This window comes from Herpailurus yagouaroundi, unplaced genomic scaffold, assembly GCF_014898765.1.
Source record: "Herpailurus yagouaroundi ecotype Mexico unplaced genomic scaffold, PumYag 139, whole genome shotgun sequence".
NCBI classification, from domain to species: Eukaryota; Metazoa; Chordata; class Mammalia; order Carnivora; family Felidae; genus Herpailurus; species Herpailurus yagouaroundi.
Genome location: NW_024412394.1, coordinates 47,034,747 through 47,052,863, shown reverse-complemented (window position 1 = coordinate 47,052,863; position 18,117 = coordinate 47,034,747). Strand labels below are relative to the sequence as shown.

The window sequence follows — 18,117 nt, the reverse complement described above, 5'->3', positions numbered from 1 at the left end:
GGGAAACATCACAGTATCTTAAAGGAAAAGTTACTTTCCATTAGCACTCAAAATTAATAAGCCTGGTTTTTAAAATTGCAGTTAACTAATGTGTTGTCCTTGTTTTAAAATGTGTAGTCCTGCATCCCAAGAACCACCTCCATGCCTAACAAATTGGAAAAGATTGGTTACCCTATGGAGGATAAGGCTACACCAATAAATAACTTCACAGTTTATTCAGGAAATTCTTGAAAACCAATTTATCAATTGAACAGCTTGCTCCTCTGGGCAAATAGCTCTCCTAACAGAATGGATTACTCCCCTGGGCAAAAAGGTCACTTACCACTTATTAATATTTTACTTATCGAGACTTGCTTCAAGACCTAATCTACTAAGTTTCTGAGTTTTGCCCAGTCTCAACCAGATTCTCACAATGAAAGACATTCCTTTAACCACTTGAGCCCTGATTCCAAAACGCTGTACATCTCTCGCCTGGACCATTCCTTTCTTAGACGCAATGTCCAAGTGGCATTTTTCCCTCAGAGAATGAATGAGAACATCAATACACAGCCAGGCAGCCTTTGACTCTCTGCACACACAAAGCCTGTGCTGTAACTTGTAACTATCCTGTAATAAGTATAATAGGTTACTTGTTCCTAAAATTCAGTGTGATTCTTCGCTCCCAGTATTTTTCACAGCTGTGCACCTGCCTCCCTGAATCCACTGCTACCTTGGTTCATTCCCATACATAGATGTCACATGGCTGAAGGCTGCTGTATTTCCTGCTGTCCTTCTGTGCTGTGATGGTCTCTTGATAGTTCACCTAACCAGTATCTCCCCCAACAAATAACAACTTATTCTGAATAACAGAGAAATTCTAAAAAATGATGGTGTAATATTAAATGCATAGTTGAAAACAGAAGAATTCTAATTTTTTAACAGCCAAAGTACACAGGGAAACCAAAAGCAAAATATAATACTTTAAATTAAAAGGCATTTTACACTACTTAAGTGCATTTTAAACTATATGAAGTGTACTATATAGAGAGACATAGCAAAGAAATATTTAGGGCTCAGGAATAAAGTTCTGATTTAGTTGCGTACAGATAACTCAGTTATTTAAGCTCTTTAATATCTACAGACAAGACATAATTACATTTTCATATAGCTTACAAACCACAATGAAGTATTAGAAATTAAAAATTCACACTATGGTGGGGCACCTGGGTGGCTCAGTCAGTTAGGCGTCTGACTTCAGCTCAGGTCATGATCCCACCGTTTGTGAGTTCAAGCCCTGCAACAGGCTCTGTGCCTGTGCTGACAGCTCAGAGCCTGGAGCCTGCTTTGGATTCTGTGTCTCCCTCTCTCTCTGCCCCTCCTTCACTTGCACTCTGTCTCTGTCTCTCTCAGAAATAAATAAACATAAAAAAATTAAAAAAAATTCACACTATGGTGATAAACTCTGCTTATACAGTAATTGTTATTTGGCAATAATAAATGAAACAAAATTTCATAGATGAGATTTATTACTGAGCCCCAATTATAGTGATTTGGAAAACAGATAAAAATCTACACATGCTACAGGTCCAAAACCCTTGTAAGAGAAATCTAAATTATATGCGGTAAACCCAAGAGAGTAAGAAGACCTTCTTTTCTTATTTGTTGGATAGTCCTAGTTCTGAAATAACCATAAGAAAATTTGGTTTTATGTTTGTAATATCATTGTAACATTAATTTACAAAATCTAAAATAGGTAACATTTGGTTGTAGTCAAATAAAAACATCATAGCTCAGTATAATATACTTTTTTTTTTCCCAAAGAAAAACTCCAATTGGGTTATTCTCTCATTTATTTATTTTAGTAGTTGAGTGGGACTACCTTTTCAAATGAAATAAAATTCTGGACCAAAGTAGCTGAAATGGAACGCCAAAATATACAAGCCATCTGTGACTCTATAAAAATTATTTGTCTTGGGGGCGCCGGGGTGGCTCAGTTGGTTAAGCATCTGACTCCGGCTCAGGTCATGATCTCATAGTTTGTGGGTTCAAGTCCCACATCACACTCTGTGCTGACAGCTCAGGGCCTGGAGTCTGCTTTGGATTCTGTGTGTCTCTCTCTCTGCCCTCCCCCACTCGTACACTGTCTCTTTTTCTCTCAGAAATAAACATTAAAAAAATTATTTGTCTTGAATGTTGACTGTATGCTTCATAATAATTACAATTATTTTTTTGTCATAAACATAAGTTCTATGCCAGGAAAAAATGAATGCCTTTCTAAACAGCAAAACAAAACTAAACCCTTAAAACAGTTGCAAATGCACAACTCATCTTAAATATTAAAAATACCATACAAATTTAACAGCACCGGCACTATATTTTTATTATATAGAAGTTAATTCACAAAAACAACTTCCATTCTTAATGGCACTTTCATACAAGGACTTCATGAAAGAAAAATATTGAGAAGCTCTTGCTGTGAACAAAGAATGGGGTAAGGGCTGCAGGATGAGATGTAGTCTAGTGGCCCGTTCACAACTGCTACCTTCCTTCCTCATTAACACATTCTAGAACAAGGAGCATGATACTGTGCACTCACAAAGTCTTCCATTAGAAGATTTCAGGGCCTTTAGCAAAGCTCCGTCTGCAGCATCCAGCACTGTTAATCCCATTTAGATGTTTTCCTCCTCATATAACTGTGTCCCTCACTATCAATAGCTTCGTAGAGATCCTTTGTATTCTCCTGGGATGCATGTAGATAACCAATATAAGCCACGCAAAGGGAAAGGGTTATCAGTCCAAAAGCCATTACAGGTTTGTTCTGTTAAAGAAAAGAAATTATAAATCCTCATTAAGACTTAATCATTTGAGGAGACCCAAATATCTGTTGTACTTTCCTCCTGACATACAAGTCTTTACTGCCATACTAGCATTCCTATGGTGATATTTTCCATTATAACAATTTACCCAGTTCTTTATTCAATTAACTCAACTCCTGATAATTCAGAGATTATAGAAGGCTCTTGCTTCTCCTCTCCAGTCTGTCTCCTGCCAACAGCCTCTCAGGCCTGCATCTTCAGAAAGGTGGTGGTTGGGAGAGGGGCGAGGGAAATGAGACACAGAAATGGGTCTAGTGATCAAGTTTTCACTTTTACCTGTGTGACATGGAGAAGTTGCTCAACTTTCCTGAGCTCAAGTTTCCCTACTGGCAAACCTTCAATTAGCTAATCTTATTAAGAAGTGAGGAATGAAGTATAACATGCTATTCTTCTTGCCTGAGTTCATGGATAACTTGCAAAAAGCCTTCAATTTTCATGTCATATATTAAGTGCGGCAAGAATGACAACACGTACACTCTCCTCTGGGTACCTACTGTATAACCTTAAGGAACTGTGTGACTGGAGCAGATACTATGCTGTTCTATACTAAGTTTGATTTACTGCTGAAAAGTCCAAGACCCTGAGAGACTAAGCAATATAACTTTGACACTGGGGGAAAAAAAAGCATTTAAGTATAGGAAAGATGTTTACAATTCCATAGAAATGTTTGGTTTTGTCTATACTATAACTCAGATCTTCCTGTGTGTTCATACTCCCCAAATGAACCTTTCTTAGGTCAGTGTGAGTGTGTGGTAGTGATACAAGTTTCAATTAGCATTTTCTGCTTCTGTAATACTTGCTGTATTACTACTATTTCAAATCTTAATCATCAAAAGAATAAAGGTCAAACTTTTCAACCTGGATGGACATATAACAAGGCCAAAAGCTAAAAGCAGTTTAAATCTATAAATCTTGACATGCACTTGGCAATTAAAACAACATATTAGTTCAAAGGTTTTAAAACATTCTACCTTGATTTAATTACTTGCTTGTTAAATTGACCTATTTAACTTTAAAACAGTTTTGGGGCGCCTGGGTGGCGCAGTCGGTTAAGCGTCCGACTTCAGCCGGGTCACGATCTCGCGGTCCGTGAGTTTGAGCCCCGCGTCGGGCTCTGGGCTGATGGCTCAGAGCCTGGAGCCTGTTTCCGATTCTGTGTCTCCCTCTCTCTCTGCCCCTCCCCTGTTCATGCTCTGTCTCTCTCTGTCCCAAAAATAAATAAACGTTGAAAAAAAAAAATGAAAAAAAAACAGTTTACACTGGCAACTATGTTATTAAAATTCTAACCAAGGGGCTTGTGCTGACAGCATGGACCCTGCTTGGAATTCTCTGTCTCTCTGTCTCTTTCTGCCTCTCTCTCTCTGTCAAAATATATAAACAAACATTTTAAAAATAGATTTACTAAAATGCTAACCAAAGGGTGCCTGGGTAGCTCAGTTGGTTGAGCGTCCGATTCTTGATTTCGGTTCAGGTCATGATCCCTGGGTTGTGGGATCAAGCCCTGTATCAGGCTCCATGGTCAGTGTGGAGCCTGTTTAAGATTCTCTCTCTCTCCCTCTGACCCTCTCCTCTACTCATGCTCTCTGTCTCTAAAATAAAATTAAAATTAAAATTAAAATCAAATGCTCAGTCTATGGGATTTCTTTAAAATAAATGAATGAATAAATAAAATTCTAACCAAATCCATTTAAATATATAATAATTTGATTTTACTTACATTAATTTAAAAATAAAGTTTATATTTATTTTAAAATAAAACTGGTCAAATATATTCAGTAATTTGCAACAAAAATATAAATGATTAGCTAACTCCCTTACAGTGTACTAGTGTATGTTTTGAAATTTTTCATACTTGCAATATCCCTTAGGTAAAAATACAATAAAGGCTAGAATTGTAGTCTATAAAAATGATCAGATTTTCATTTTGTTTTATTTCAATGAAAGGTCTTATTTATGTAATAGTACCTGGTCAAACAATAAAAATTTCTTTCAAATTGGTACAACTATTAAACTAAAATATTAAAGAGGAATTTGAGAAGTTGATCTATCAAAGTGCAACTGTATTCTGTTAAAGTTCTCAAATACCTCAAAATAATTAGTTTTATATGTATAGAGAAATAGCATTTAAGATTTCCCTTTCACCTACTTTTATCAGAGAGGCCTTATTAGTCAACATAAAATTTTCATGACACGATCAAATGTGACAGGAAAATAAACACTTTCTATTTCTGATAGCCTAGTTAAACTGAACATAATGTCTTATCCTAGGTATATTTCTTACGGGTTTAATGAAGAGCTCTGGATTCACAGCCCGAAATAAGGTTGTCGTGCGGACTCCTCTGAGCCCTGGGTTTTTAAAGTCTTTCTCTTTGGGTGGTTCCTTTTTAAAGCCGGGAGACTCTGGTGCTGAAGACATCTTGACTAATGATGATTTATTACCTAGAAGTAAAATAAGAGACTTTTTTTTCTTCACAGTTTTTCTGATAATGTTCTTTAAAAAAAAAAAAAAAAGCATTCTACATGCATTCCTTTTTTTGAATTCCAGTCCAGATACATACCAAGAGTGATTGCCAATTATTTTATTACTTCATGTAACATGTACTTTGTAAATGGTGCTCTAAATTTTATTTAATAAAATTGTTATTTTTGATCTCTTAGAACAAGTCAGGTGGGCAAAAGTTGTGTTCCTACTTTCACAGAAGCCTGGAGAATTGTTCTTGGTCTGAATTACATTGTATCCTGTTATATAAAGAGGAAGCTAAGGGTAGCAGGGGCCAGTGGATTATCCATACCCTTCTTTATTTCCTCCCATTTTCACTCTTCTTCACTTTCCAACAGCTTTGAAAGAACAGTGGCATTTTTCAATTTCTCCTACAGCTTCACCCCTGGCCCATGCTCATCAGCCTTCTTCTGGGGGACCGACCTAAGCATGAGTACCAAGCAGTAAGGGTAAGTAGCTATTTTCACTCCTCATTTGCCTGTCAGTGACTTTTGGGAAGGACTGCTCTGCTATCTCAAGGTGAATATCCATTTTCCTCTTAATTACACTAACTCTATCCTATTAAATCCCAATGTGTCTTTTGGTTTATGGTTCTGCCAGCTGGAGTGTCAACATTTTGTGAATATTTTTCTCTTCTAGGTACTATTAGGCAAAAGCTTATTCTTATCATTCCTGCCACCTAATGCTGGGGAGAGGTGTGGGAGGGTTGGAAGGAAAGAGGTAGGGAAAGAAAGCTTCCCAAGGTGGAAATTAATGACAATGTAATAAAATGTTCTGGGGAAATGCTGTAACCCTACCATACAGTAAATGTTATGAAACAAGAGTCAAACATTCACATTTAAACACTCACTGGGGCTTTGTTCATACAAGTATTCTTTAAGTTTTCCATTTTACAGACTTTATAAAGGCAATATTTTTGCAACTTTATTAGTTATGGAGAAAATTAGTTCAGTTTTTTCAAAACTGACTTTGTTGAAGTGGTTAGTTCATCTATACCACTTAATTGCATAAACACCTCATCAGGAACACCTACTTGAAGGGAAAGGACTTCTCAACGCTTTCTATACTTGCTAGGGCTTCTGAAATGTTCGCTGTTTCCTATTCCTTCATCCACTGGATGATGGTTTTCATTGTTGTCACGATATTCAACATCACTTTCTGGTTCCACTTTGATATTACTTAGCACTCATATATCAATTTTAGGATTTGCTAACTCTTGGAAAATAGTTCATAGTTCAACTGCTATCTCTAGCCACAAAGTCTTTAAAATCAAACTGGTCTGGGAGATGAGTCTCCCAAAATTCCCAAAATTTCACTATGTGGATGGCTCTACAGACCACCAGGTCTCAGCAATCATGCCAATAGCTTGCTTCATTTTATTTTCACAGTTTTCCCTTCATCATCCAGATTTAGAAAGAGTTGTTTCAGCAGTGTGCTTTCACTGTGAAAATTAACCCCCATCTTATGGGTATAGAATGGCTGTGCAGTTCAATGGGAAAAACTCAACACATGCATGATCTAAGCATAGGAGTGTGTTGTAGGCAGAGCAACTGACTGTTTATCAGCAGGAGGATATTGTATTTTGCTCCTTTCATTCTCTTGCCAGCATTTCTCATTCATTAAATAAATGTCTCATCCTATAGGTATATGTACTGGCTTGGTAATCATAGGGGAGCAAATGAGCATTTCCAAAGCACTGAAGGTAAACTACTTGCCAATGACAAGTAGTCTCACCTTTTCCGTCCAAGATGCATTCAGCAGAATAGAACAATCATCAGTCTTTGTTTACTTCTTTTGCAAAGTCCACCTTGGGCATGACATATATGAGGTAGCAATTCATAGAACACTTCATCAGCATTTCAAACATTAGTCAAGCTGTAACTAGCAATTGTTTTGTTGTTGTTGTTTTATTTCTCTTGTATGCAAGTTACTCATTTTCTCCACTAGAACAGTGTTTTGTTTTGTTTTGTTTTTACTACAGACAACTTCTGAAACAATTGCATAACATGCCTGGTATTTGTTCAGTCAGCATACACTTGCTTGAAACTCATCATGCCCAAAGGTGGCAAAAAATCCACTGCTTCCTGCTGACCAGGTCCGTCGACATGCCCATTTCCTGTATTAATTTCTTGATACCACACAAAACCAGCTGTAACGGGGACTTGGCATATGCTTCTGCGTTAGGCCCAGAATCCCTATAACTTCCTCCTCATTTACGGCCTTACCTTTCAATAATGTCAACAATACAGGGGAGGGATGTAAAACTCATTTGCTACTCCTCCTTTCTTATGAGAACAAACTACTCCTGTTGGTTTCTTTTCCTTGTATGAAAACTGCTAACATTTCTTCTTTCCCTCTCAACCATGAGAGCAGGGTAGACGGTATGTGGAAACGTATTTAGAATTTAAGTAACAAATGGTGGTCACCAGATGCCTAAGCTAGGCGCCAGTGATGTTTCTACTTAAGCTAATAACATGATTGACTGTAATGTGGGGGAAAAAATACCAGAAAGAAGCAATCATTAAAGTGGAAGCGATATTACAGTCTGTAAATCAGCCATGCCCATAAAAAAATGTGAGGCAGGAAACAGTTAACACAATGTCCACGCTGTTAGGACTGAATCACAGCCTCACAGTATACCCCTAATTGAAACTGGGGCATTAGATAAAAATAGTAGGAAGGCCTGAAAAAGCAAATATACAAAGGTAAGTCATTATAACCATAAACTGACAAAGAGACATTTTCCTTCAATTATTGAGAAATTGCTGCATGTATTTAAAACAAAGATAACCAGTAGAATATGGTTTAAAACTGTCTAGTGGGAAGAAAAACAAGGTAATGGGGAAGGTGGGTATAGACAGCACATACTGTAGAGCACAGAAGGGCCCTCAGACCGCAGTTATCACACACACTCTGTGTTGATGAAAATGTGCCAAGAATTGAGGATGATTAACTCAATACTTACCTCAAGTCCAAAAAATGAGAGAGAGAGAGGGAGGGAAATTTCACTATTTTAAAGTCAAAGGGATATAGTAATGTTCGATGTCAAAATTCAACCTATATGAAATGTCTATAAAAACTATAGGGGTACCTGGATGGCTCAGTAGGTTAAGCATCCGACTTCAGCTCAGGTCATGATCTCGCCGTCCGTGAGTTCGAGCCCCGTGTCAGGCTCTGTGCTGATAGCTCAGAGCCTGGAGCCTGTTTCAGATTCTGTGTCTCCCTCTCTCTCTGACCCTCCCCCATTCATGCTCTGTCTCTCTCTGTCTCAAAAACAAATAAACATTAAAAAAAATTAAAAAAAAAACAAACAAACTACAGATTAAGAGTGTTCTAACATGGGGGCGCCTGGGTGGCTCAGTCGGTTGAGCATCCGACTTCAGCTCAGGTCACGATCTCGCGGTCCGTGAGTTCAAGCCCCGCGTCGGGCTCCGGGCTGATGGCTCGGAGCCTGGAGCCTGCGTCCGATTCTGTGTCTCCCTCTCTCTCTGCCCCTCCCCCGTTCATGCTCTGTCTCTCTCTGTCTCAAAAATAAATAAACGTAAAAAAAAAAAAAAAAGAGTGTTCTAACATGAACTGTAATGACTTCATTTTAGTTGCAAGATTCCTTGGTCTCCTCTCTTCCTTAGCAGAACCTGTTTCCTTTGTAATGAATCAAGGAAATAAGCAACCAAGGCAGTATTCCTTATATTACAATCTCCAGACATCCATATTCGCCTTAACAATGCACTATGTATGTTAAACTTTTTACCAGAAATGACAATTAACGAATACCTGGGCTGGGGTGCCTGGGTGGCTCAATCGGTTGACCATCTGACTTCAGCTCAGGTCATGATCTCACAGATTGTGAGTTCGAGCCCCGCGTCAGGCTCTGGGCTGACAGCTCAGCTTTGGATTCTGTGTCTCCCTCTCTCTCTGCCCCTTCTCCACTCACGTTCAGTCTCTGTGTCTCTTTCAAAAATAAATAAAACATAAAAATATATATATCTGGGCTAGAAGCCACAGAAGTGTTTATTAAAGGGACATTTACAAATTAAGGGATTACCTACTACACTATATGCTGTATTTTAAAAGATTTCATATAGCATAATTTCCATTGTTTATGATACTTTCTGCAGAGTATATAAGTAACATTTCCTGTTATATATCAGCCTTTTATCAGACAACATTTTCTATTATATATCAGTCTTTAAATAAGACAGCTTGGGGCGCCTGGGTGGCTCAGTTGGTTAAGCGTCCAACTTTGGCTCAGGTCATGACCTCATGGTTCGTGAGTTCTAGCCCCACGTTGGGCTCTCTGCTGAAAGCTCACAGCCGGGAGTCTGCTTTGGATTCTGTGTCTCCCTCTCTCTCTGCCCCTCCACCCGCCCACACTCTCTTTCTCTCTCAAAAATAAACATTAAAAAAAAAAAAAAGACAACTCAATTTTATTGCTTTTTTAATGAGCCACAGTCACCGAAGATGTTACAATAGTTCTCCCAAAATTGTATGAATTTGTTTATACCATCTATTCAACTAGCAAAAAAATCTTAAGAACCTTCTATACTTTTTTTTTTTTTCCAATGTTTTTATTTATTTTTGGGACAGAGAGAGACAGAGCATGACTCTCAGCCCAGAGCCTGACGCGGGGCTCAAACTCACGGACCGCGAGATCGTGACCTGGCTGAAGCCGGACGCTTAACCGACTGCGCCACCCAGGCGCCCCAAGAACCTTCTATACTTTAAATAAAAAATGTAGATTACTGAGGCCAAAATGGGCTTTAGTAGCCAATAATTTGTTATATATAATAGAAGAAACAAAACACCACAAAATCTTTTCCATGTGTAAAGTTCTTTAGAATCTCTTCACATGCCTGACCCACAAAGATCTACATACATGGCTGGAGCAGAAATTCAAGATATGTTGGTTGAATAAGCACAGTATATAGAGTATAAAGCCTTAGTTGTTTATTCACAGATATGTTCATTGTCAAAACTCTTTGGGAAAACAAATATCTACATCAAAAGTAAACTTCTTTTTTATTGATTTTATTGATTGATTTTTTTAAAATGTTTATTCATTTTTGAGAGAAAGAGAGAGAGAGACAGAGTATGAGCTGGGGAAGAGCAGAGAGAGATAGGGAGACACAGAATCCGAAGCAGGCTCCAGGCTCTGAGCGGTCAGCACATAACCCTATGCGGGGCTCAAACCATGAGCAGTGAGACCATGACCTGAGCTGAAGTTGGAGGCTCAACCAACTGAGCTACCCAGGCGCCCCCACCAAAAGTAAACTTGTACTGTAAAACTAAAAGCTGACTAGTTATTTTCAAGTGCACAGCTAATATAAATTCCACTTTTAAAAGCTGCGAAACTCATCAAAAATTCAAAGCACAGCAATAATCTATTTGGACATTACCACTCAAATGAACTGTACTTAAGACAAAAATATCTATTGAACATCTAGCACACTTCTTTCAGAACTTGTCTTCCCATCACTTTCTCCAACTTTTTTCCTTACTCTTTGTTTCCTACCGCAAGTAACCAGCACTTGCTTATTTGCATATGATATTGACCAATCTCTAGTTATACTCACTTTAAAAAAAAATTTTTTTTTTAACGTTTATTTATTTTTGAGACAGAGAGAGACAGAGCATGAACGGGGGAGGGTCAGAGAGAGGGAGACACAGAATCTGAAACAGGCTCCAGGCTCTGAGCTGTCAGCACAGAGCCCGACGCGGGGCTCAAACTAACGGACCGCGAGATCATGACCTGAGCCGAAGTCAGCCACTCAACCGACTGAGCCACCAGGCGCCCCTATACTCACTTTTTTAAAAAAAAAGTTTATTTATTTATTTTGAGAGAGAGCACAGGAGAGGACAGAGAGAGAGGGAGAGAGAATCCCAAGCAGACTCTTCAGTGTCAGCACAGAGCCTGACATGGGGCTGCAACTCACAAACCATGGGATCATGACCTGAGTCAAAATCAAGTTGGATACTTAACCAACTGAACCACTCAGGTGCCCCTAGTTATACTCACTTTCAAGATAGGTTTATTTTTAAGCTAAGGGAAGAAATTTCATGTACAGTGTTAAAAAGGGAATCATACAAAACAAACACACAGAGTCTGGCAGGGATGATGGAAACTTGGCATTGCACTGCTCCTGGCTAAGCAATTTGGTGATTAGTTTGTGTATGGGACCACTTGGAAAATACTCCATAAATCAGGTATCCACAGGGCCACCCTGGTTGGTAAAATCTGTCCAGGAGCCCCTACTCTTATTTCTTCATTTTTCCATCACTCATTTCTTGTTCCCTTATTGACAAATGATAAAAAACTGTTGTTTCTAAATTTTAAAGAAATAGAGTAGGATTTTTCATACGTATCTGTATAAATGATGTAAATTAAGCTGCATTTACTTCATATGCCCCACCCTGCTAAAAAGTTCTTTACCTTTTTCTTCTGCCCATCCTCTTGTGAAGGAAATATGAAGAGATAAAGGGTGCAATTCCATGAGGGTCATTCACACCTCAAAGTGTGAGGATGGTGCCCTCCTGGAATTAATAATACACAATGTGTGAGGCTGTATAAGATAGTCCAAGATAGTGCTAGACAGAGTCAGGACTGGTCGTTTTTTTGTTTGTTTTGCTTTAAGAAGGCTTCAGCACAGAGCCCAATGTGGGGCTTGGACTCACAACCCTGAGATCAAGACCTGAGCTGAGATCAAGCAAGAGTCAGAGGCTCAACTGACTGAGTCACTAAGGTGCCCCAGGACTGGTCATTTTTTGATGATTTTCCTTCCTTTAGCAAGATTCTTCCTCAGGGGGATGATCCATAATGTATCTGGCAACTGACATAAAACAATTCATTGACCTAAAACTGGCATGACTGTCTATATTATACTATATATGGAAGTTAGACCAAGATAAAAAGACTATGAGTTACTTTAGGGAAAAATTTAATCTTCAGGCATTCATTTTTGAAATCAGCATCTCAATAGGAGATGTCAAAACAGAATTATCAGAATTACAGCATGTTAGTGAGAAGGAACCTTAGCAATAATCAGAGCCTTTCCTTTAACACTTAGGGAATTATATAAACCTAACCAAAAAGATGAAAAATCTATACAATGAAATCTATAGAAAGCCTATGAAAGAAATTGAAGAAGACACACAAAAAAATGGAAAAATACTTCATGCTCATGGACTGGAAGAACAAGTATTGTTAAAATGTCAATACTATCCAAAGCAATCTATATATTCAATGAAATCCCTATCAAAATAACACTAGCATTCTTCACAGAGCTAGAACAAACAATCCTAAAATTTGTATGGAACCAGAAAAGACCCCAAATAACCAAAGTAATATTGAAAAAGAAAACCAAAGCTGGAGGCATCACAATCCCAGACTTCAAGATGTATTACAAAGCTGTAATCATCAAAAAGGTATGGTACTGGCACAAAAACAGACATAGATCAGTGAAATAAAATAGATAACCCAGAAATGGACCCACAAACGTATGGCCAACTAATCTTTGACAAAGCAGAAAAGAATATCCAGTGGAAAACAGTCTCTTCAGCAAATGGTTTTGGGAAAAGTGGACAGCAACATGCAGAAGAATGAACCTAGACCACTTTCTTACACCATACCCCAAAATAATAAACTCAAAATGGAGGAAAGACCTAAATATAAGACAGGAAACCATCAAAATCCTAGAGGAGAAAACAGGCAAAACCTCTTTGATCTTGGCCACAGCAACTTCTTACTCAACATGCCTCCGGAGGCAAGTGAAACAAAAGCAAAAATGTACTACTAGGACCTCATCAAAATAAAAAGCTTCTGCACAGCAAAGGAAACAATCAACAAAACTAAAAGGCAACAGACAGAATGGGAGAAGATATTGCAAAGGACATACCAGATAAAGGGTTAGTATCCAAAATCTATGAAGAACTTATCAAACTCGACACCCTAAAAACAAATAATCCAGCGAAGAAATGGGCAAAAGTCATGAAAAGACGCTTTTCCAAAGAAGACAACCAGATGGCTAATAGACACATGAAAAAAATCTCAACATCACTCATCATCAGGGACATACAATTAAAACCACAATGAGATACCACCTCACACCAGTCAGAATGGCTAAATTATCAATTCAGGCAACAACATGTGTTGGCAAGGATGCAGAGAAAGAGGATCTCTTTTGCACTGCTGGTGGGAATGCAAACTGGTGTAGCCACTCTGGAAAACATTAAGGAGGTTTCTCAAAAAATTAAAAATAGAACTACCCTATGACCCAGCAATTGCGCTACTACTTATCAAAGGGTTACAGGTGTGCTGTTTTGAAGGGGCACATGCACCCCAATGTTTATAGCAGTGCTACTGACAATAGCCAAAGTATGGAAACAGCCCAAGTGTCCACTGAGGGATGAACAGATAAAGAAGATGTGGTATACACATACAGTGGAATATTACTCAGCAATCAAAAAGAATGAAATCTTGCCATCTGCAAGTACATGGATGGAACTAGAGGGTATTATGCTAAGCAAAATAAATCAGCCAGAGAAAGACAAGTATCATATGACTCCACCCATATGTGGAATTTAAGATACAAAACAGATGAACATACAGGAAGGGAAGTAAAAATAATATAAAAACAGGGAGGGGGACAAAACATAAGAGATTCTTTTTTAGTATAAATGCTGCCAAAGTGAGCACAAGAGACTCTTAAAGACAGAGAACAAACTGATGGTTGCTGGAGGGGCTATGGGTGGGGGGATGGGCTAAATGGGTAAGGGGCGTTACAGAAGGCACTTGTTTGGATAAGCACTGGGTGTTATACATAGGGGATGAATCACTGGAATCTACTGCTGAAATCATTATTGCACTATATGCTAATTAACTTGGATGTAAATTAAAAACAAATTAATTTAAAAATATTTAGGGGGAAAAAAAAAAGAGGTTAGAGTGGGAGAGAGCCAAAGCATAAGAGACTGTTAAAAACTGAGAACAAACTGAGAGGGTTGATGGGGGGTGGGAGGGAGGGGAGGGTGGGTGATGGGTACTGAGGAGGGCACCTTTTGGGATGAGCACTGGGTGTTGTATGGAAACCAATTTGACAATAAATTTCATATATTGAAAAAAAATAGAAAAGAAATATTTAGGGAATTATAAAATTGACAAAATAATGAGATATAAAATACACTTGTTATTTCAGTTTCATATACCATCCTATCTTAATATGTAAGAAAAAACATTTGAAGTCTGGAACAAAACACCTTAAAAATAATTTAAATTAGAATAAACAAGTTTGGGTTAGAATCAGAGGGATTTATGTCTTGAGGGGAGGAAGCATAGCCTCAAATTACAACTTTATTATTTATAAGCTGGAGGTCTTTGAATAAGTGACAACCTCTGTGGGCCTCAGTTTCCACCTAAAGGGGTAAAGTTATCTTACTGCATAGAACTGCTCTGTAGATTGAGATAACATTTTTTTTAGATAATATTTTTTTAAAGGATGTAACAGATGTTCAGTAAATGGTCGCCATTATCTGCTTACCATCTAGTCCAATTCGGTTTTTTTTGTTTTTTTTTTTTAAACAGAGAAACCTAGACCCAAAGAGATTGTGTCTTTGCCATTAGGAGTAAAATAATCCAGGTCTCTCAATGTCCAAGCCCACCCCTATTCCACCACTTGACCTCACCTTACTTCAAAATCGATAAGACGTTGCATCTACAAGTTATTTCCAGAATTATGAAACATAAAATTGCAATCACTTAAATGTTTTAAATGGATTCCGTATTTGTTGTTTTTGGTGTAAAAAAAAAATACTGTTTAAAAAGTATCTTTCCATCTCTTGAATTTACTTTACCTGAGTAAGGGAGAAAGATTTTCACAATGGCCTAGTTACAATCTGAGGGCTGTAAAGTATTATTAAGGTCTACTCCCCTCCCCATACTGTGGTACCTACATTACAGCTGGTTATTTCTCGAAGACAGATGCATCTGAAGCCTCCAGAAAAAGAAACTGCATTCAATTAAGTTTCAGACACGGTGTTGCAAAGTGGAACATAAGACTTTTTAACACAGTTACTAAAGGAAAGAGCACCTCCAGTGAAAACAATTACAACACCACTTCCTCCTAAACAGGAGTTTGGTGAGCAGGGACACCAAGTGACTGTACAGGAAATGGGAGGGTTCTTGGGGTGGAGGTGTCCATGGATAGAGCACTGACCAGAGGCCCGGGCTCCTAGCACGTAAGGGGCGGGAAATAGGTCCTGTGGGGCCACAGATCCCCGAGACCGCTCAGAGCGCCCACGGAGTGCCGAGGGGTCGGGGTGCTCGGGAGAACGCCGTCAGGTCCAACGCACCTGGGAGTAAGGCCGCAGGGCGGCCGGGCCCGCCAAGACCTGGCACCAGCGCGCGGTGGGGCTGCCGTCCTGTTCCTGCAGGCAGCCCGCGGCCCCGCCACCGGTCACCCGCCGCCAAACACCTGCCCAGAGGTCACCTGCTCCCTCTCCGCTCCGCCTGGTTTCTGCCTGCGGGAGAGAGCGGCCCAGCGCGCCCAGCCGGCTCAGCGCCACAGCGGCCCCTACAGCCTGGAGGCTGTGACGCCTAGGCTCTTGGGCTGTGGGACCCAGGCCAGCCCTGCTTGGGTAACCTCCTACGCCCTGGGGCCGCCTGCGGATTTGCCTGCTGGAGTTTGCAAGGGGCGTGTTTAGCGTCTTCCTTTTTTACCTTTAGTTTTCAGCCTCCTACGGTTCAAATAACCTTCCAGTTTCATGTGTCTGTGTTTTGTATAAATAAAAGGAGACATCACCTAGAAACATATACATTTATTTAATGGAAGGGGAAAGCTTTCTGAATTCGGGGAGAAGGCTGGGATTTGGTATCCTCCTTGCCCAGATTTTAGAGGCACAGTCATTCAAATGTGCAGTTAATACTCTGCCGTTCTACTAGTGCCTTGACATTTCAAGATAGAAGACATTTGTAGCTATGGTTGTGATAAGAATAGATAAGGTTGTTGGTCTGCACGTACTTTCCCGATTTTAAAGTTTGTTGGTATAGCAGTTGTATTAAACAAACAAAATAGAATAGCAGTATTACAAGAGGCTGGGAGACGCTGGTCCTTGTCTCACAGAGTGGAAGAATGAATCTGGTGGATAACAGAGAGTGAGCAAAGCAGTGAGTTTATTGAGAAAGTATGAAGCTCTCAAGAGTGAGAGGGGTCTTGACTGGGTAGTTAGGGAGGATTTTTGTCCCCTTTTATTGGGACCTTATCAGAAAGTTTGTGAGCCTCCACTCATGGCACCTAGCCCAGGCAGGTCTGAATACGTTTATCTTTTTTTTTTTTTTTTTTCTCTAACTCGTCTGCTGCCTGCCTCCCTGAAGGTCCCTTATCTCTCCCTGCCTAATGTTAACCCTTTCCCTACATAGCAGGTGCTCAGATTTGGACGTGGATTTGTGTAAAGCTTGGGCAGATGAATTTTGAATTTAAAACTCGTTCGTTCAAGCCAAATTAACTTTATATTTGACTTGAGGTTTAATTTCTAAAAGTTCATCACCATCTGGTATTACTAGGCAATATTATGACAAAATAAGTTAAATTTTATTTAAAAGCTGTTTGTGATATGAAAAGGTGCTCGATATCATTAGTCATCAGGGAAATGCAAATCAAAATCACAATGAGATACCATGTCACACCTGTTAGAATGGCCATCAATGAAAAAAGACAAGTGAGAAGTGTTGATGAGGATGCAGAGAAAAAGGAACCCCCTTGCACTGTTGGTGGGAATGCAAACTAGTGCAGCCACTGTGGAAAACAGCATGGAGGTTCCTCAAAAAAATTAAAAATAGAACTACCATCTGATGCAACAATTCCATTTCTGGATATATATACAAAGTATATGAAATTACTATTTGAAAAAGATATCTGCACCCCATAATGTTCATTTGCAGCATTTTTACAATAGCCAAAATATGGAAGCAACCTAAGTGTTTGTCAGTGGGTGAATGGATAAAGAAAATTTGGTATATATGTGTGGTGGAATATTATTCAGCTCTGAGAAAGGACATCCTGCTGTTTGTGACAACATGGTTGGATCTTTTTTTTTTTTTTTTAGAGAGAGAAAGAGTGAGAGTGCAAGTGGGGGAGGGGCAGAGGGAGAGAGAACCTTTCCTTTTAATGTTTATTTATTTAGAGAGGGACAGAGAGATCAAGTGGGAGAGGGGCAGAGAGGGAGAGAGAATCCCAAGCAGGATTCTGCACTGACAGTGAGGAGCTTGACACAACACTTGATCCCACGAACCTCAGGATCATGACCTGAGCCGAAATCAAGTTGGACACTCAACCGACTGAGCCACCAGGTGTCCCACGAGACAGAATCTTAAACAGGCTCCATGCTCAGTGTGGAGTCCAAAGCAGGGCTCAATCCCCCAACCCTGGGATCATGACTTGAGTCAAAATCAAGAGTTGGAGGCCAACAGACTGAGCCAGTCAGGCACCCCATAACAACATGGACAGATCTTGAGGGCATTATGCTAGGTGAAGTAAGTCAGACAGAAAGACAAATACTGTAAATCATGTATATGCAGAATCTAAAAAAGATGAATGCACAGAAATAGAGACTAGACTGCTGGCTGCTAGGGACTGAAGGCATAAGACAAATGGGAGCTATTGGTCAAAGAGTACAAACTTCCAGTTAGAAGATGATTTTTTTTAAGTTTATTTATTTTGAGAAAGAAAGCACATAAATGGGAGAGGGACAGAGAGAGAGAGGCAGAGAAAA

General features: G+C 39.3%; 1 protein-coding gene across 5 annotated transcripts; it reads right to left on the bottom strand.

The window, feature by feature from the left end:
- Positions 1 to 2,333: 2,333 nt before the first annotated feature.
- SMIM8 (small integral membrane protein 8) lies at positions 2,334 to 15,935 on the bottom strand. Of its 5 annotated transcripts, none has more exons than XM_040474110.1 (3): positions 15,837 to 15,935; positions 5,137 to 5,294; positions 2,334 to 2,797 (listed from the first exon to the last, which is right to left on the bottom strand). In XM_040474110.1, the coding sequence occupies exons 2-3, from the start codon at positions 5,269 to 5,271 to the stop codon at positions 2,639 to 2,641; spliced, it is 294 nt and encodes a 97-aa protein (XP_040330044.1). In that variant the 5' UTR covers positions 5,272 to 5,294; positions 15,837 to 15,935; the 3' UTR covers positions 2,334 to 2,638. The 5 variants fall into 5 exon arrangements, with proteins under 5 accessions (XP_040330044.1, XP_040330043.1, XP_040330045.1 ...); XM_040474109.1 differs by lacking the exon at positions 15,837 to 15,935 and adding an exon at positions 15,700 to 15,830; XM_040474111.1 differs by lacking the exon at positions 15,837 to 15,935 and adding an exon at positions 15,301 to 15,457.
- Between the last annotated feature and the right edge of the window lie 2,182 nt (positions 15,936 to 18,117).